The sequence below is a fragment of the Diospyros lotus genome, chromosome 11 (assembly GCF_014633365.1).
Source record: "Diospyros lotus cultivar Yz01 chromosome 11, ASM1463336v1, whole genome shotgun sequence".
In the NCBI taxonomy this organism is placed as follows: Eukaryota; Viridiplantae; Streptophyta; class Magnoliopsida; order Ericales; family Ebenaceae; genus Diospyros; species Diospyros lotus.
This window is the reverse complement of record NC_068348.1, coordinates 30,369,111-30,389,194: the sequence shown is the minus strand read 5'-3', so window position 1 is coordinate 30,389,194 and position 20,084 is coordinate 30,369,111. Positions and strand designations below refer to the sequence as shown.

Here is a 20,084-nt window from a genome sequence, read left to right as displayed (position 1 = left end):
TCTTATAGAATTCTGATCTTGGACACCCTCCAATCCTTCAATCCCTGCACTAGTCAACAGAGGTAAAGACTTAGCCTTGGCTTCCTCGGTCACTTCATCAAATGCTACCCCATTTTCCTCTTGCAGCCTTTCAATAGGTGCATCTTGCGGTCTTATTTTTTCTTCAAACTGCTCAAGCGCTGCTGCATAATTCATCCCCAATTCCAACAATTCCTTGTGGCCTTTTGTCATTCCTGTCATCTGATTGATTGCCTCAATCATCTCTTGTTTTTGATTCTCGTCATTATCATCTGAAACATCCTCATCGAGAACTACTTTTCCCAACGAATCTGATTGTTCCTTCGTACTTGTTGTTCTAGCCACCGGATTGTTACAACTTCCCTTTAGATAGTGCTTTTCATCACCAAAATTACTCCCAATATTGCAGCCATCCTTCGGCTGCTCCATTCCAAGGAATTCCTCCTTGTTAAAACTTCTGTGATAATTATCGAAATATTCCACTGCAAAGTTGTAATAATACTTCTTAATCAGTATCATTGCAAACTCCTGAAACTTCTCGTGGAACATTCAACTGAATTACTTGCACTCTTCATGTATTACACTTCTTGTTTCCTTGTCAACTTAGCTGATCTCCTTCTCCTGTTCCCTGTTGCTGCCAACTGAAAATGCAACCTTCTTTGGCTGCCCTTGAGGCTCCATTCCAGCTGTAAGTGAATCATTCTGCTTCATGTATGCATTGCCTACCCAAGCTTCACGAGTAGGACACCCTTGTAATACCCAGTATTACATGGTATTGAAAATAAATAAATTTTGGTTATTTTGAAAAGATCTCGGGTGGTCCGGGAAGCCCAAGAGTCAATCTCGAAAAATTAATTAATAAAATTGCCGTATTGGCGGCAGGGAATGCCTCGGGACTTGGATGTCCAGGGAAGAGGGCAAGGGACTGGTGAGCGTCTCGAGACGAAGTTAATGATGCTGGAAGCAGTTCAATCGGGAATAATTTTCGGAATAAATTATGTATAAGCCTGAATGGGAGCCAATACCGAATGGTTGTGGGGATCTCCGGGAAGCTGAGGGAACCCTAGGGGTGATCCGATTTTGCGAATAAGGCAACCCTTAAGTGTTTTCGGGTGGAATAAAGGTTCCGTGCAGGCGCAGGGACAAAATCGGCATTTTCGAGTAAATACCGATAATTAATTTTTAGAAAATTAAGGAATTGTGAAGCTTGATGGTAATTTATTAAAAAAAACCATAGAGGGCCCAAGTGTAATTATAAAATCCACAAGTGCAATTATTAATTCCTCAAGTGGAATTATGAGATTTATGGAGGGTTTATATGTAATTAGTATATATATATATATTCGCATGTGTGCGAGGAAGCTTCCTAGTGTATATTTCTTTGCAAATTTGAGATAGCCGAGAAAAGCAAAGTAAGAGAGAGCATGGCAGAGAGTGGCATCGCGCGCGAGAGAAAAGGAGACTGTGAGAGAGAGAGAGCGCATTGCAAGGGAGAGTGAAGATTGGCCAAGGTAGAAGTTGCCATGGCCGACGATTGAAGCAGCGGTTTCGGGAGCTTGAAGAGGCTCCAATGGCAGTCCAGCAAGGCCGATGGCCACGGTGGAGGTCGGCGACGCAACAGCAGCGAGGAGGCAGCTGCGGCCTGTAGCAGCGGAGCTCGGCCATGGCAGCGTTGTGCGAGCAGGGGAGGTGCAGGTTGCGATGGTGGCCGCTATGTGCGGCGAAGCTGGGGCTATCGACGATGGTGTTGCAGGCGGCGGCGGCGGGTGGCTGCTGGTGCGCACGCAAGCATGGCGTGGGGAAGAAGAAGAAGAGGAGCAGGTCACATAATGTCTTCCATGTCTCTCAACTTCGGAAGCACGAGCTTGACCCTACTCAGAAGATTCCTGTAGAGGTTATTGAGCTACGAGAAGATTTAACCTATCCTGAAGAACCAGTTGAAATTTTGGATACAAAGGAACAAGACGATACCGCTGGTGAAAGTCCTATGGAGACATCACAACATTGAGGAAGCTACTTGGGAAAGGGAAGAAGAAATTCGACAAAATTATCCAAACCTATTTGACTTTATGGAGACTTAAGGAAATTTCGGGGATGAAATTTATTTTAAGGGGGGAGGATGTAATACCCCAAAAATTTAATGTAGAGGTTGAATGATGCAATAAAATGTTTTAATGGAAGTTTTGGATTTAAGTGTAAATGAAAATGGTTTTAAGGACTCAAATGCAAATATCAAAAGATAATTTGTCTCAAACAATAAGAATATTTGCAATGATAAATGCTTATTTAAGAAATCTTGAGTTGGAAAATTGGGATTTGAGAGTTAACCCTAAAAGTCTTAAAGCTTTGTGATAATAATAATTACTCACCCTTAAAGTCAAAAGTGAATAAAACTTGGAAGAATTATATTGGCTCACCAAGAAAAGTGGATAAGAAAGGTTGTCTTGAAGGCCACGTGAAGGGCAATTGGAAGCATGGGATTGGAAAAATGAAAGGCTTTCAAAGAAAGGAAGAATCAAGTGGAGAAATTTCAAAGCTAGCCATCATTACTAGGGTAGAAAAATAGTTAACTTAAGAGCTAAGTGTGATCTTGAGACTTTGAGGATGAAGGACTATAAAAAGGGCAGAAAGGAGGGCCACGTAGAGTGAAAAAGTAGGAGAGAAAAGCAAAGGAAAGAAGGATCCAAGGAAAGGAAGCCAAAATAGAGAGACCAAATTGGGAAATCGCCAAATCAGAAGAGAAACCAAAAAGGTAAGCCATTTTTCATTCCGTAGAATCGTAGTATACTGAAAGGGGAATCTGTAGGTTCAAACGGAAAGCGAATCAGAGTTAAAATAAAAAAGTTATAGCCGTTTTAAACATCGAAAGCAAAATCCGTAAGAACTAGGGAGTCGGCGCGTGTAACGCACGCGCCTGCCGCAACTGCGCGTGGCCACCCTTCTGGTGGCGCGTGAGGGCGCGTGGTTGGGCTTCATTCTCTTAAATTTTTTGGGTTATACTTCTTAAATCATTTCCTATGATCCTATGTAAAAATATTTATGTAAAAATATTTTGGTTTGGTAACCCGAACTGTATGAAACTGTAGCTTAATCGGGCTTAAATTCGTAGAATCGGTGAACCGGCAAGAATTACAGCAAGTGTGAGTGGTTTTCTACATCATTTGTGCTTCATATTGATAATCATTTGTGTTATATGTGGACATACTCACTTACTTCCTTTGTTTGGCATGAAACTTTACTTATCTTATCACTTCATGACATGTGGTTGTTTGTGGCAAGCTAGTGGCCGCCATGAGTGGCTCTTGGAGTCACATATGCGTGTTTTGAGGTGAGCATGGCGTGCGCGGGGGTGATTGCAACACCCTGACATGGCTTCCACAAAAGGGGTTTCATTTTTGCATACTTGCATTTCCATACATGAACTACTCTCTTCCTGAAACCATCTCACTTAGATTCATATAATCTAACTTGGGTTGATGCCCCTGGAACGTTCCGTGGTCCAGGCATGTTTGGTGTACCAGGAGCTAAGGAAGCGAGGGAGGCAAATGAGAATGAATCTGTGAAAGTTTTAATACTATTTTGTAGTTTTATGTAATTTTATTTCAAAAGTGTTGTAATTATTTGAAGATTGTACCTCTTTTTGTTATGCTAGACTTATCTTAACGAAAGGTTTGTGCATATTTAGCTTGTATGGGAACCCTACAAATATTTCGGTAGGTTCGATCCAATGTTTTCGCTGCTAGGGTTTCCTAACTCCTCTTGAGCAATTAGGTGTAAACCTACCATGTTATTTGAGATGAAGAGGCGTTACAGTGGTATCAGAGCGAGGATTATTATGGTTTTAAATAAGATATGATTTGATTGACATTGAGGTTTTTGGTGTGCAACAAGATATGGATCCCCACGACATAGAAAACCAATGCCAAAGGGCTATTACAGGATGGTGGACTGCAATACTTCAAGGACATGTCATGCAGCCTGCTGATGCTCTAGGAACCTTTCTTGACATAGTTGTTTCCATCATACAGGAAGTTCCACCAGGCCCAGCACTCCCATATATAGTAGAGCTCCAGATAGGTTACTTGGTATCCATACTGACCCCAGTTATGCAGGGACTAGTGCATGAGCTTTTGGAGCAAGCTATTTACCCTAACCTCGAGACCTTTGCAGACCATTTGCGTGAAGCGGAGCAAAACCAAGGGATTGGAGATATGCCGATAGACGCGGATGATCTTGTGGATTTTCCTGAAGAGAGGGAACTCATGCCTCCCACTGCATCAGAATCTGAGGAAGAGTAGTCTACCTAGAGTTAGAAAATTTTGTGGGTTGTAGATATGTATAATAGAGGTCTAATCGGATATGCTGTAATATACTAATGATGGTAGGATAGGCATAACACTTATCCCTTACTTGCGGGAATTTTGGGTTATATAACGGATAGTATAGCGAATTCGGATGGCATAAGTAACAGTGTCTAACAAGGATGTAATGAGTTGGTAGTAGTATAAAATATGATGGTCTAATATAAGTACTGTGTAAATGGACATGCACAGAGTATTTAGACCCTTTGGGATTTTAGACAAGATTAGATGGAAGAAAATGGGTGTTAAGAAGGATATAATTTGAGAAAGACCTTGTAGATCCTTAGAAGATGCAGGTATTTGAGGACCTAGGGAAAGATAGTTTGTGAAAAGCAGTTGATCTAACCGTAAGGGTGGTGGTGTTTTCTTTGAGAATTTTAATAGCTTCAATTATGATTTGCATAAGACAAGTTTAGTTACTTTGTTGTATGGGTTCAAATATGTGATCCCAAGATCTCATATGGCCCAATGTATCTAGGGCTCAACTTCCCTTTCTTCTTTCCTTGGGATATTACTTGAGAGGGTATGACCTTCAAATATACTTTATTGCCTTGTTGAAACTCTAAGTCCCTTCTCCGATGGTCCGCATAAGACTTTTGTCTACTCTGAGCCATTCTGATTCGTTCTCGGATTATCTTGATTCTCTCATTTGTCTGTTGCACAATTTCAGGTCCTGTTATTTGCCCTTCTCCTACTTTCGTCCAGCACAGAGGAGTTCTACATTTTCGACCGTAGAGAGCTTCGTAGGGGGCCATTTCGACACTTCTATGGAAACTATTATTATATGCGAACTCAATTAAAGGCAAGTGTTCTTCCCATCCTTTTGAGAAGTCAATTACACATGCTCTCAGCATGTCTTCCAAGGTTTGGATGGTTCGTTCCGACTGGCCATCTGTTTGTGGATGATATGCCGTGCTCATCTGCAAGTGTGTTCCCAGTCGCTCTTGCAAGCTTCTCCAAAACCGAGAGGTAAATCTTGGATCTCTGTCAGAGACAATGCTGACTGGTACTCCATGTAGTCTGACAATTTCCTTTATGTACAGTTGAGCTAGTTTGCTAATCATCTGAAACATCCACAAAGTTTATAATTGAACCCATACAACAAAGTAATTAAACTTATCTTATGCAAATCATAATTGAAGCTACTAAAATTCTCAAAGAAAACAACACCACCCTTACGGTTAGATCAACTGCTTTTCACAAACTACCTTTCCCTAGGTCCTCAAATACCTGCATCTTCCAAGGATCTACAAGGTCTTTCTCAAATTCTATCCTTCTTAAAACCTATTTTCTTTCATCTAATCTTGTCTAAAATCCCAAAGGATCTACATACTCAGTGCATATCCATTTACACAGTACTTATATTAGACTATCATATTTTATACTTATATTAGACTATCCGTTATACAACCCAAAATTCCCGCAAGTAAGGGATAAGTGTTATGTCTATCCTACCATCATTAGTATATTACAGCATATCCGATTAGACCTCTATTATACATATCTACAACCCACAAAATTTTCTAACTCTAGGTAGACTACTCTTCCTCAGATTCTGATGCAGTGGGCGGCATGAGTTCTCTCTCTTCAGGAAAATCCACAAGATTATCCGCATTTATCGGCATATCTTCAATCCCTTGGTTTTGCTCCGCCTCACGCAAATGGTCTGCAAAGGTCTCGAGGTTAGGATAAATAGCTTGCTCCAAAAGCTCATGCGCCAGTCCCTGCATAACTAGGGTCAGCATGGATACCAAGTAACCTATCTGGAGCTCTACTATATACGAGAGTGCAGGGCTTGATGGAACTTCCTGTATGATGGGAACAACTATGTCAAGAAAGGTTCCTAGAGCATCAGTAGGTTGCATGACATGTCCTTGAAGTATTGCAGTCCACCATCCTGTAATAGCCCTTTGGCGTTGGTTTTCTATGTCGTGGGGATCCATATCTTGTTACACACCAAAAACCTCAATGTCAGTCAAATCATATCTTATTTAAAACCATGATAAACCCGCTCTAATACCACTATAACGCCTCCTCATCTCAAATAACACGGTAGGTTTACACCTAATTGCCCAAGAGGCGTTAAGAAACCCTAGCAGCGAAAACATTGAATCAAACTTGCCGAAAAGAAGAAAAGGGAAGAAGGAAGAAAAAGAAAAGAAAATAAATAAAATAAAATTTGGAAAATGGAGGAAAATTCCGAAAAATTCCAGAAAAATGGGAGAAAGTTCTGGAAATTAAATTGGGGCTTGAGGAGCGTGTCGGAAGCTCGAAAATGAGATTTTGGGCACAAATGGCAGCTTGGGAGGCAACGTCGGTGTAGGCATTTGATCGAACTTCTTCTCCAGATTAGTCGAGGTAATTAATTTAATTCTTTTCAAAAATAATTTCATTATGTGAGATAATGAATTGTGTCGTATTGATTGGATTGAACCCTCGATGGGGTTGATTGGAAGTTGTTGTTGGATGAGTTTTGCGATGTGTGGCTAAGTTGAGGGCATTGGTTTAATGCCAGACGTTAATGGAGTTGGGTTTGTGTGTGTTTGCATATAGGTTCGTCTGGGAAGGCGGTGATATCCTAGAAGAGCTCAGAGTCCGGGCTGACGTTCTCGCCCAAGGCAGGGATGAAGCTTCAATCCAGGTAAGGGATAGCCCCATGTGAAGGTGGCCTTGTAAGTTGGTAAATATGTTTGATAATGTTTTTATGTTGCATTTGCATGTACATAGTTCTGAAAGGCGCGAGGCGCAAAAGGTCCTGGAGCCTGAGGAGCGAGGCGCACGAGGCGAGGTGCGCCTTTGCGAAGCGAGGCGCACCTTTTAGGAAAAAAACTCAAAATCTTGTAAAATCATAAACAACTATCAAATTATCAATAATAACACATTCATATCATTCATGATTCATTATCTTCAAATTCTATAAACTAACAACATCAAAGTTAATTCATTCATCATGCAAATTCTAAACTAGAAACATCATCAAAGTTCAAACTTAAAGTCTTAAACTTTACCAAGTACCAATTATAATGCAAAGTTCTAAACAAATACATAAACACTACAAGTCCACAATCAATATAAAAAAGTTTTTTAATCAATCATCATCAAGGAGATCATCAACATCAAGGTCAATATCTTCATCATCCCCTTCAATCACCCCTTCATCTTCTTCTTCATCACTCAAGTCTTCATCATCTTCGGTCCCTGCCTCACTTTCCTCCTCTTCAATCTCTTGAGTTACTCGCCGCTTTGAAGTCGAAACAGAAGTTGATCCCAATTGTGATCGAGTTTGTTTAGTTCTAAATTGATAACTAAGCTCTCCAACTCCTGCAGCTGCAGCAACATTACTCCATGTCAACCCATCCCCAATGTCATCTGGAAAAACAGTTTCATCATCTTTATCATTCTCCTCATCAAGTTTTCCAGTCAACCATTCATTGCTTTCATCAATGTCGGTCAATATGATAGGGTCAATGGTATCACGCATTTGATATCGACGCCTCAATGCTCTATTGTATTTCACAAACACCAAGTCGTTTAAACGAAGTTGATCAAGCCTGTTTCTCCGTTTAGTATGAAGCTGCAACAATTTATGCAAAAACATACTAAGTTACATGAAACAAACCAACTACTAATAAAAATTGTAAGTGTATATGTACAATGCACTTACATTTTCAAACACACTCCAATTACGTTCACACCCAGATGAACTACAAGTCAAGCTAAGAATTTTAATTGCAAATTTTTGCAACGTGGGTGTTGACATTCCATATGAAGCCCACCATTCAGCTGTCCAATAAAATTCATGGGTTAGTTATTATCTATTATCTAGAATGATTATATATATAATGTAATATATATATGTGTACCTGGTGATTTCTCAGCTCTCTTTCTAATAGCCATATAGTTTCCAAAGAACCCATCTGCATTGTTATACATCGAAAGCTTAGCATCAATTTGGTCTTGAACCTTTATATCTGGATTTAACTTTCTAATGCATTCATATAAGCCAGTCATGATCTCTGGATCTATACGTTCAGCCTTGTAGAAATATTCTGGGTTCAAGTACCAACCAGCTGCGTGCAAAGGGCGATGAAGCTGAACATCCCATCGATTATCAATAATCTGAAAAATGAGTGCATACTTCTTTTCATCCCCATTAAAAGAGTTAGCAATCGCTTCTTTGGCCCTATCCATGGCCTCATATATGTATCCCATAGCAGGCTTCTTCTCACCATCCACTAAGCGCAATACATGCACCAATGGACCAGCCACCTTTAAAGCAAATACAACATTGTTCCAAAATGAAGGCATCAAAATCACTTCTACAACCTTTTTAGCCCCCGCTTCTTTTACCCACTTGCTTGTCATCCACTCCTCGGAGGTAAACATCCTTCTAAGGTTGCTTTTCAGACTATGCATTCTGCCCAAAGTGATAAAGGCAGTTGCAAACTGTGTTTTTGCAGGCCTCAACAACTCTTTCTTGTCAGTAAACCTTCTAAGCATGTTTACTAGACCCGAACGAATATAGATATAGCTATTCACCATAACAGCTCTCTCAAATGTCTTCTTCATATTAGGTAACTTGAAAATATCTTCCAACATTAAATCCAAACAGTGCGCTGCACATGGTGTCCAAAACAACGTAGGATATTTTGCCTCCAAAAATCTTCTTGTTATTATTTAGAGTGAAATTAACAAGATATTAGTAAATAATAAATATCTAATGAATATTCAAATTGTTCTATTTATAAACATAATACAAATTACAAAAATGAATTTCATACCTGCTAAAACATTGTTTGAAGCACTATCGGTGACCACTTGCACCACATTTCTTACTCCAATCTTTTCCACACATTTACTTAATAATTGAAACATCTTTTCCCCAGTCTTTGAATAGTTAGAACCATCAACAGACTCCAAGAACATACTTCCTTTAGGAGAATTGACTAAAAAGTTAATCAATGTCCTTTCCCTCTTGTCTTTCCAGCCATCTGACAAAATGGAACATCCATATTTGGCCCACGCCTCTTCATGATCTTTCATCATTTCACGAGTGGCTTCCACCTCTTGTTTGAGAAGGGGAATCCTGACTTCATGGTAACTAGGCGGCTTCACACCCGGACCATACTGACCAACTGCTTCTATAAATACTTTAAAACTGTCATATGTCACTGCATTGAATGGAATGCCTGCATCATACATCCATCGTGCAAAGCTTCTACAAACTCGGGCTCTTAACTCTTTTTTTGCAAAATCATGCTCACCCAACCTTGTTTGCTTTCCTTTGCCCTTGCTTTTCAACACATTAACTTCTGGGTCTTTAAGAAAAACATCAAGTGGACCTTTTTGTGTTGGCCCTTTAACACTACCAATACTACCAGTACCGCTTTCACTTCCGGTAGATACATTGGGTCTTTTTCTACTTTGAGGCAGCGGCTCATCATCATCATCATCATCATACCCTTCACCAAATTGAATATCATCATCTAACGATGCTATATTTCGCTCATCCCTGTTATTTTTCTTCTTTTGCATGTACTCTCCAATCTCTTCTTTTACTGATGGAGGACATTTTGGACAAGCTTTAGTATTCCTAAAACCGCCCACAAGATGTTGTTTCACCCGAAATATACCACCTTTTGTTACTTTACGACAAAATTTACATGTGGTGGTATTTCTATCATTAGGATCAGCTTCAAAATAATTCCATGCCGGGTCCGTTTTGGAAGTGGTTGACGACATTTATTGGGCTGTTGCAACACAGTTCCAATTTCATCAAAATTCTCCTAATTATAGAAATAAATTATAAAGACTTAAAAGCAAATTTCAGCAACCAGCTGCCAGCAAAATAAATTAAGCAAAAATGCAAGAAATAAACAAATAAAATACAACTAAAGAACTTACAATATGAAATTATGAATATAGGAGAAGATGTGGGCAGCGGCGGCGGCAGCTTTAGGCCCTTAGCAGCTTCAACTTGAAGAGCTCAAGAGCAGATGAGAAGAGGCGAGGAAGAGAGGAGAAGACCGTGGTATGGGCAGACTCAGCAGAGGAGAATAGAAGAAAGGGCGCGGCTGGAGACTGGAGAGGAAGATTGAGCAAGCAGCGAGCTGGAGAAGAGAGGAAGAGAGGAGGCAGGCGCGGCAGAGAGGAAGAGGAGGATCGGGTTGGGGCTGGAGAGAAAGAGAGGAGGGGGTCGCAGCTGGAGAGGAGAGGAAGAAGAAGATCGGGCTAGGGCGAGCTGGAGAGAAGAGGAAGAGAGGAGGCAGGCGCGGCCGGGCGGCTAGGGCTAGAGAGGAAGAGGAAGAATGGAAGATCGGGCGAGGGCGAGCGAGCAGCGAGGGCCAGCGAGCAGCGAGTTGGGAGGAGAGGCAAGCACGGTAGATGCTATAGTCGAGAGAAGTGAGGAGCGAGCAGCGAGCTGGAGAGGAGAGGCAAGTGCGGCTGGATGCAGTCGGGAGGAGAGGCAAGCGCGATTGGACTGCAAGATTTAAGTAGAAAACCTCAGTTTCATGAGGCACGCCTAGGCGCGCCTCACGCCCCAGCGCCTAGGCGCGCGAGGCGAGGGCCTCGCCAAAATCGCCTCGCCTTGGCCAAGGCGAGGCGCCAAACTGGCGCCTTAAGGCGCCTCGCGCCTAGGCGCGCCTTTGATAACTATGCGCATGTAGTAGTTAACACTTGCGTGATGTGAGATCTAGTAGACCTATGGCCATATGGAGGACTAGTGTGGTGGGGGCTGATAGGTTGATGCCTCAAACCTTGGTGGGTTGTGAGAATAAATAGGCCTAGCCCCATTTGCATACATTTGGTATACATAATCATGGTTATATTCATATTTACATGCATTGCACCCTTACTGAGTCTTTATGACTCATGAGGTTTTACCTCATGTTGTAGATGATGCAAGTCCAGATGCAAGCAGGGATGGTGCCGGGAGGCTGTTGTGGCAACTAGCGGTGTTGCCCAAATTGTGTATTTTATTATCTCTTGTATATACCCTTGTGAGTGAATGCATGTATTGTTGAGCGTTAGACGTATCTAATTGTTGTAACCATCATAGTGTGATAGATAATTGTGAGATTGCTTGTTGTATGTGGCGTAGTTGGTGAAGCCAAGTTTCGGACTGAGTAAAGACCAGCAAGGTATGTTTTCATAAATCCCCAATACTCAGTAAAGCGTTTGTTATGCTAGCTTGTGCCTGGGTCACCTTTGGCTTGCTATGAGGCGAGCTGAAGAGAGGTGAAACTCACTCGGGTTTTGGGTCTCGAACCGCTGTGTTTCTGGTTTGAGCTGGGATCGATTCCTGAGTGGAGCGAAGGGAAGGACGAAGCCTAGTTCCCACCTAGGGTGTTTCCTATTGAAACATAGTCCAACCTTTTCGTTGTGGTTCGTTGGGTGAGTAATCCGATCGATTATTTACCGGTGGCGCCCGTAAGTGGGAGCAGGTCGTTACAACCCTACTAAAAATGCAGCCTTATTCTGTTGCAATTGAGTCTCCCATGGCCTCATGTGCACACTGTCTGCCTTGGCAAAACTTTCACTAGCAGAACGAGACACAAGCCAAGAATTCAGAGCACTGTCCATCCTGGATCCTCAGCACTTCTCTTCTGTAACTGCCTTACCTAGTCACCTCTAAAATTGATCCAAGAGGTGGCAAATTTCAGGTGTTGTTTCGCTTCAAATTCCAGCCTATTTTGGGAACAAAAGAAGTTGACAGTTACAACGACTTGATGGCCTGCTGGAGTCTCCTAAAGCATCTAACTCTCAGTCGAAAATCACAATCAGAATCTAACCACGAGAATCAATGGTCGTCTTCCTCTCAGTAGTTGCTCCAAATCACCAACGAAAATCATTGCTCGTTGTTAGTCGTGACTAAGGAATTCCACCAAGGATCAGTTGGAACAACCTACCTTGCTCGTTTTCAAGGTCGAACAAGTTACCAACGTCTTAGCCGGAGGCCGCTCCTCCTACGTCTCCTTCAAATCCTAATCAACCTCACCGGAATCTCAACTCGGACAGGAGTGCCCCAAATTCCCAAGCGAATATCGCCTCACATCAGCCTAGAAAAATCGCTCACCCAATCACCGTCCGAGTAGTGTGGGAATCCCAACAGAGTCGCCCCCTGTTGCGCCTGCGGAGATCCGAACACCGACTGTCGGAATCAATTAGCCAAGTCGCCCTTAGCACAGTCTCCCGAATGGATTGACTCCAATCGCACCACCAGAACGAATCGACTTCGTTATTCACTCCACTCTTTATTGTGTCCCAAATTGCTTCCTGCGATCTGTTCCGTTCCACAACCAATTCACCTATCAGTGTTGTCAACTTGGATGGAATCCCTGTACTCGTCGTCCGCTCCAGTTCGCGAATTCTCCTGGGTTGCTCGTCTTCAAGTCTGGTCTAGATTATTGGAGTCTTGGCCGCGATCCAATCCTCCTACTTCTCCTTCGTGTCTTCACTGGAAGTTGTTGCTTCTTGAATTGCCTTCAAGCGACGAACCAAGATTGCCGAAGTTTCGCCAAACCAGTTTTGATCACCATCACAGTCCGCGCTCGCCTCACCCAGATCGCCTTCAAGCCTTCTCAATCTGACCAAACCGGCTTTGATTTAAGAATTCATTCCATTCAAGCCTTCTCAATCTGGGCTCGATTAAATCAAGCAAAAGGAGTCGACGGCCCCGAATTTGCTCTCGCCAGGTATATCCGAAAATCTGATAACTGTGATGGGTTCCAAAAGTCATCCAGATTTGCTTCTCACCGTCTGGGTCAAAATGGTTGACCAATCAAAGCGGCAGCACCAACAACACAACTGATTAAATTCGTGCTCGTCGTCGAAATTCGCCTTACCGCAATCGCCAAGGGAAACCGCTCACCACAGTAGTTGCCTTCAACTGGAATCAAGTCCACAGCCAATGATTGACTGCTCTGATACCATTTGTCATGATCCTAGGGTTTAGCCTAATACTAGAATGGAAATCGGAAGGATCCGATTCATTTAAGGTCAAGAATAGAATGTATAGAGGGGAAATTGAAGAAGAATGGAGGGAGAATAGTAGAAGAACGAGAGAGAGAGAGAGAGAGATTAGAGAGAAATCTTGGAGATAATTGAGAATTCAATATCAAAATCAGCATGCCCTCTCCTCTTACAATGGGCCTTTTTATAGGCCTTGAATAGCTCCTTAACTAATTTCTAACAACACCCATATGCTCCTAACAAACAACTAAATATTTCCTAACAAACTAATATAAACCTATTACAATATTACCCCTTTATTATATCTCTATCACAATATTACCCTTCTAATCCTCGTAGGGACATGACACCTTGTTCTGATTGCATATAAGGACTTCAAAATGACATTCAAAATAATGCCAGATATATACATCTGAATGACATCTATTGATTATTTTCATGCTCAAGTACACAAACTACAATCCAGTGAATCAATTCCGACAATAATAGTTTAATAGAAGAGATTACCAGAGTCAGAAGGCGGTCCAGGTTTGGCGAACTCCCAATGCCGGAAATCCAAAGGTTTCTGAGGCCGAGGACGAAACGGCTGGCTCTGGTTGAAAGGCGGCAGACTGGTGAAAAGCTGCCCGGAATTGAAAGGCGGCGGCCCATTGTAAGGAGGAGGAGTGTTGAAAGACGGTCGAGGTCTTGGGTTGAAAGGCGGGGGACCATTGTAAGGCGGAGGAGCGTTGAAAGACGGTCGATGTCTTGGATTAAAAGGCCGCCATGGTTGGCGCTCAAAAGGACCTCGGCTAGGGTTAGCAAAATTTGACCTCTCCACGGGACGGAATCCTCGATTGGCGTCTCTGACGGAACGGAAGTGTGAGTCTCCGGTGACGAACTGGCCTCTTTCGTCGTCGCCTCGTCCGGAGAATCCTCTACGCCATTGATTCTGACCACCGCTTCTACCGCCTCTATACTGTGACAGTAAACATAACCTGATTCTCACCGTCTATTACAAACAAGCAGCACGCATAATACACACACACACACACACACACACACTTATATATATATAGGAATGCTTATAGATAGGAGTTTGGAGGAAACGTACGGGAGAGCGAGAAGACATAGCGGCGGCGTCCGTAGTGGTTGTTGTGGCGGCAAGGTATCGTAGTGAAGGAGACGAAGATCGTGAGAGCATAGCGCGCTTGTCCAGTGGCTCCTCGAAACATCTCTCTCTGTCTCCTGGGCGTTTATATGGGTCATCGGTTCGGGTAAACCGGGAAATTGAACATGTGGTTCATATTTACAGTGATTTACCCATGTCCTACTCCGGACCCGACAAAAGTCCGGGTCTTGAAACTTTATCTGGTTTAACTCGTGGGTCCCATGATTCCAGAGCGAAACGACGTCGTTGGTTGATGCAGTATCTCAAGACCATCCAACGGCTCACATCCACCGATCAACCCCGCCATAAAACCCGTCCCTCCCGAAATGTCAACAACAGTGCCCAGAGAGAGAGAGAGGACGATGTCGTTTTGTGCCTTATCATTACCACAGTCTCTGCGTCTGGTCTCGAAGCCCTTGGATGGCCATAAAAGCATTCGGCCGCCGCGTTTCCGAGCCTCGGCAGATGTCCCCGACTTCCTTTCCGCCGATTGGTACGAGGCTTTTTGTGATTGATGCTTCGATGTTTCTTATTACCAATTGTTATGAGTAGAGCCTTTCGATTGGCTTGGTTACTGATTGAATTTCTGGTTGATGAAAAGAGGAAGAGGAAGAAAGAACTAAAATTATAATTGCGAAGTCTTGAAATTCTTTTATTATAAGCTATAGCACACGTAAGGAATTATCTTGTAATTCATATTTGGGAATCCAATTTGCCAATGGCTGCTTGCTAATGGAAATGATAGACCCCTTAATCCGGTTTGCTGGATTAAGTTTCCAAACAAACATGCCAATAGAATGACCATCATCTGATCACTTAGCCTCAATCCCACTAGGACTACAAATTTCTTGTTGTATAATTTGTATTAATTAAGGAATAAAGGAAATGAAATAATTTAATTGTGTCAAAGTACCTCTTTGAAGAGACACGATGATGTAGCCCAGGAATTTTTATGAGGTTAAGGAAGGGGGAATAATGGGATAAAGGTGATATGTGGGAGGAGTCCACCTCCTTGGACAGGAATGTCAGGGCCTCGGGTCCTGACAGGGAATTTCTCCTCCGGCGAAGAAAATTAGGGTTAGGAGAGAGAGAAGGGGGGGGGGGGGGGGGGGAGGTGAAGCAATGAGAGAAGTCGAGAGGGAGAAAAGAGACTATCAATTCGTTATGAAATTCCTTCCTACCCTTCCTGTTATTGAATTGGGAGCTCTTATACAGCCCTTCTTCACCAATCCTTGGAAGTTACAAGCTTAACCATCTGTTGCTTACATCCTCCAACAGACTAACAGCTTACTACACCATCCCAACTGCCTACTAACTACTTATCTACCTACCGTTACAATCTACAACATTTAGTTACAACCATAGGAAGCACCATAGGAAGCAAAATGCAATTTTATCCCATGTTCCCGTAGGATCCTGACAAGGAACCTAAAAATTTCAGATATCTGGCTGTAAATATGAAGTAAAGTAGCAGAAGGTATTAAGACTGGATTCTTAACAAACTTAATAAATGACTTTTTTACTACTTTTGACTGCACTCCTAGCTGCGGGAATTAACTTTCCCAAGACTCTTTTATTGACTGATTTAATGGATAGGTTGAAGGATTGAACTTCTGCAAAATATTTAGACTCTTAATTAAAAAATAAGAAAGAAATTTATTATTATTCTCCATCACACAACTTTTAGTTTGCACCTCTTCTTATTATAAATATATAATGAAGCTAAATATAATAAACACGGAAACCACCAACTCAATGCTACGATCCCTTTCCTTTTATACCGAGTTGTTCTATATTAAAATTTTCAATATTGTTGGGTATGGTTTTGTGACTTCGATTAATCTTGGAGGTATTTTGCTAGTAATAATTATAGTGGGGGTAAATAACTCCTTAAATATGGTGAATTTATTCACATTTAGAATCATGTTATACAGAATCCCCAAAAAAATTTATCAACAATTCTAGATTTTCATGGTCATATCAAGTTTTCTTTAGCATTTTTCTATTACAAATTTCTCTTGTTCCATCTCACTCACTTCACAACTATGTCTCTAATATTTTTCTCATGCGCCAAATTATCTTAATTGGTTTTGTGCATTTTTATCTCTAATAGTTGTCATTCCAATCTTATTATGAATAATCTTATTTCTGATTTTTTTTTCTTTTCTTGTATGGCCAGAAATACATCATAAGATTCTTGTATCATTTATGCTCATATTTTGTACTTGTTAATACTAAATTGCATTGTGCAACAAAGATGGTAATGTCCCTTTTAGCTTTAGAAGATGCAACAAAGATGGTCTTATACCTGTTAAATAGAACTTTCCTTTAGCTTTAGAAGGGTTTTAGGATGACATAAAATGTTAAATGAACTTCTCCATGTTAACTATCCTGCTTTAATTTTGTGTAGTATCATCAATAATCTGCCATTCTCTTTGGACAATTAAAAACATGCCAATTGGCAAACCCCTTTAAATTATTGGTTTAGATCATAGCTATACGGATCGTTATATGTTATGTATTCGGGTATGAGGTACATTACCTAACTAGGTACGCATTTTTAGGGGGTAGGATTAGTTGGTATGCCAGTTTGGTTCTTGGTTCGCTTAGAATAATGTATTGGTATGCTTTTAGAATTCAAAGGAAAAATTTTGTTTTATACATAAGATATTGCAATGAAAATAAGGTTCACCTTAATGAAAAGCAAGTCTGCAATAACATAAAACCATAACAGTAGGACCAGAAACAGGAAAGGGGAAAAAAAAACTGAATGTTAACACAACAAATTTAAAGCTAACAGTCATCACAAAAGCTTAATGATAAGGTGAACTTCTTTCATCTCCCAACGATTTCTGAGTTTAGACCTTTGAATTTGGGCTATCAAGTCACTTTAAAGTTTTATATTTGGGATTTCCATTTTTGCAATCCGGGTCACATCCCTCCCCATTCCAATATGCGTTGTAGCCCGATCAGAAATGTAGTTCTCCCCCGGGGGGGGGGGGGGGGGGGGGCACAAACTGTGTAACTATGACTTAGATAAGATGGGTTTTAAGGGATATGCATAAATCCAAACATGATTTTTGCAATTTTATTACCTCACCCTTCATGATTCTAATCTTTGAATTACTTGGAAAAGACAAGGATTTCTACTTTAAGTCAGGTTAATAATGCTTTTGGATACTTTTGGAGTAAATTGTTTTTCTTTTTCTTCCGGCTGGTACAGCAACAGCAATCATGCAATTTCAAGCTTACTTCTTGTCCTTTTTTGTTTTTTTATGGGTTTGCTTGTAGTCTTTATACCTAACCATTCTGTGGTCCACCAATAATGGATGGTATGGCAGGCTTGAATCTCGCAGGAAGAGACCTTTTGGCCCAAGACTAAATGTAACTTTCTTATCCAGTATAAAGTCACCAGACATAATTTTAGTTTAATTCTTATTTTTGATTGACTTTGATATTTTTGTTTAGCTTAGTGCAGAAGAAGCTGTCAATCACCAGCTTGATGCATTGATGTTCAATGATCAGCCACGACAAGATTACGGGATTGAAGTCATGTACAGGGTAATTTCTAATCTCAGATCCTATTAATCATTTGTTGTTCTTTTTTATTATGTCAAGAGAAGGTTTGCTCCAAAATTCTCATGTCTCTTTCTATGCCAGTTTGCTGGATTTGATCCTTTTGAAAGATCTACCTATTTTGGGCCGTTCTTTGACCTGGGGCAGGTGAGTCAAACATTTCATCTGTACCATGATTGTAAGGGTATTTCAGGACTCCTTTGCTCTTTTTTTTTTACTCAAGAGCACCTATAAAACATTTCCATTAAAGAAGTCCATATGATATTCTGTTCCTAATGCCTTTTGGTGGCTTGGGCTTCTCACCTATGTTTGCAGTTTGAAAGGTTCAGGCGGATTTTCCACCATTCAACCTATCGGGTATTGCTCGGTCACAAGGAGAGGAACATATTGAGCAGCTTGCATGTGAAGGAGGTCCCTAAAACTTAATGTTTGATCAGAGATCTGGTCGAGGCTAAAAATGCTGTCATTTAAATATCCACAATGTTCCAAGTGATAATATGCATGTTTAAAATGTGAAACAGAATCGTTACAAGCAGCGGGTTTGGATACGTGGAGCTCGCCCTGAGGAGGAAGAAATATTTCAGTTCACCATGGTTCAGGTTTGCTCATAACTTCCATTTGTATAAAAATGGTTATGATGATAGATGTTTGTTTAATGAATAACAATTTCATTCTCCTTCCTTACATTTTTGCCTCGAGGACCTGTGGCATACAGTGGACAGGTGACACTTGTGTCTTGGCTTGTTTCATGATTTGGTCACTTTTTTATTTTATCTTTATATCTCTATTTTTTGATGTTTAAAGACATCTAATTTTTGCCAAAATATGAAGAAGTGGCCATTGCAAATGCGTGTATATGGGCCCATAGTGAACACTTCTTTCATGTATTGATAAGGAAAAAACAAGACAGCCCACCAAATGAAATTAGGACTTGTGATTGTTGTTGGAGTTATTGTATGTAAAAGAAGACACATTCTACCAATACTGATCATACGCAGAAAGTTGGTCTATGTATTTCAGAGGTCTATCTGGTCATCAATCTCATTAGATGCAGTGTAGCAAGTTAATGATTTGGATATGGCCTAAGGCGCATGAAATGATCATCATGTCTGAGTTAAACGGTTGAACGTGCAACAACAACAATCCCATGCTCTAATCCAACCAGTTACGTGAATTCTAGCTTCTCAACCATCCCTCCCCATAGCCATATCTTCTATGAAACCATTCTATCTCATCTCGTGTCTAGGAGTTTAAATGTTAGAAAGTATTTTGATGAATATTTTCACTAGGGAAAAGGGAAGAACCACTGCTTTGCACACAGTTCTAATGTTGCCCTCTCACTCTCATTAGCCAGTACTGCAATTGACTCCGGATTGGAATTTGCAGAGAGTTGGTGGTTCATGGGATGGCTATTGGCTGACAGAGTCTCTTCTTCACGACGGGGATAGCTTTGCCGGCGGGGTGGCATACTGATTGTCATCGGCCTGGGGTGGCCGGGAAGATAGCTTTTCTGACCATATCTTCTTCTTCTTGTTCAAGCACTGGTGTTGCTTACCCAGATTCTGTACATATATGTACGTATGTATTTATGTATGTATGTATATATGTAATAAAACAAAACCCCTGCCTCAAATGTAAACATTGCTGGCTGGGGCGGCTGGATGTATGCTATAACGTGATTACAAAGCTCATCAATTCATTATAATCCTCCAAGAGCACTAAAAGTAAATATTTTCTTCCTTCCTTTCTTCACATGGTGATGGGTATTGCTGACAGATACACCGTTACCATACGAGCCTAGTATGCTATTCCATGTCACTGTGATTCCATACTATTTTTGGCATTTGTGCAGTTGATAAAGGCATCGTCAGATCAGTAATGACCTGGAATCACAGATTCACACAGTGGGTGAATTCTAGGTATGTTGATACCTATCCTTTGTTTTTACATTGTATTGCCAAATTTCCGCTCTTTCAAAATTAATCTTTGGAATATTTCTTCGTAAG

At 41.2% G+C, this 20,084-nt stretch overlaps 3 protein-coding genes across 6 annotated transcripts in view; 1 reads left to right on the top strand and 2 right to left on the bottom strand.

The window, feature by feature from the left end:
- Positions 1–14,611, bottom strand: part of LOC127813240 (carbon catabolite repressor protein 4 homolog 6) — a 44,805-nt gene extending 30,194 nt beyond the window's left edge. For all 4 annotated transcript variants that reach the window (XM_052354115.1, XM_052354114.1, XM_052354116.1 and 1 more), the window contains exons 1-2: positions 14,446–14,611; positions 13,860–14,310 (exon numbers count right to left, since the gene is read on the bottom strand). In XM_052354115.1, the coding sequence (XP_052210075.1) occupies positions 13,860–14,310; positions 14,446–14,535 (541 nt within the window). In that variant the 5' untranslated portion in view covers positions 14,536–14,611. The remainder of the gene's footprint in view (positions 1–13,859; positions 14,311–14,445) is intronic.
- Positions 7,105–8,978, bottom strand: LOC127813241 (uncharacterized). Its single transcript, XM_052354118.1, has 3 exons — positions 8,243–8,978; positions 8,044–8,162; positions 7,105–7,953 (listed from the first exon to the last, which is right to left on the bottom strand). Exons 1-3 carry the CDS (start codon positions 8,976–8,978, stop codon positions 7,468–7,470), a joined length of 1,341 nt encoding a protein of 446 aa, XP_052210078.1. The 3' UTR covers positions 7,105–7,467.
- Positions 14,612–14,828: 217 nt separating the features above from the next.
- On the top strand, positions 14,829–19,858 carry LOC127813244 (uncharacterized). The gene is made up of 7 exons (XM_052354123.1): positions 14,829–14,995; positions 17,844–17,886; positions 17,971–18,063; positions 18,163–18,225; positions 18,394–18,489; positions 18,600–18,677; positions 19,465–19,858. Exons 1-7 carry the CDS (start codon positions 14,829–14,831, stop codon positions 19,549–19,551), a joined length of 627 nt encoding a protein of 208 aa, XP_052210083.1. The 3' UTR covers positions 19,552–19,858.
- The last annotated feature ends 226 nt before the right edge of the window (positions 19,859–20,084 follow it).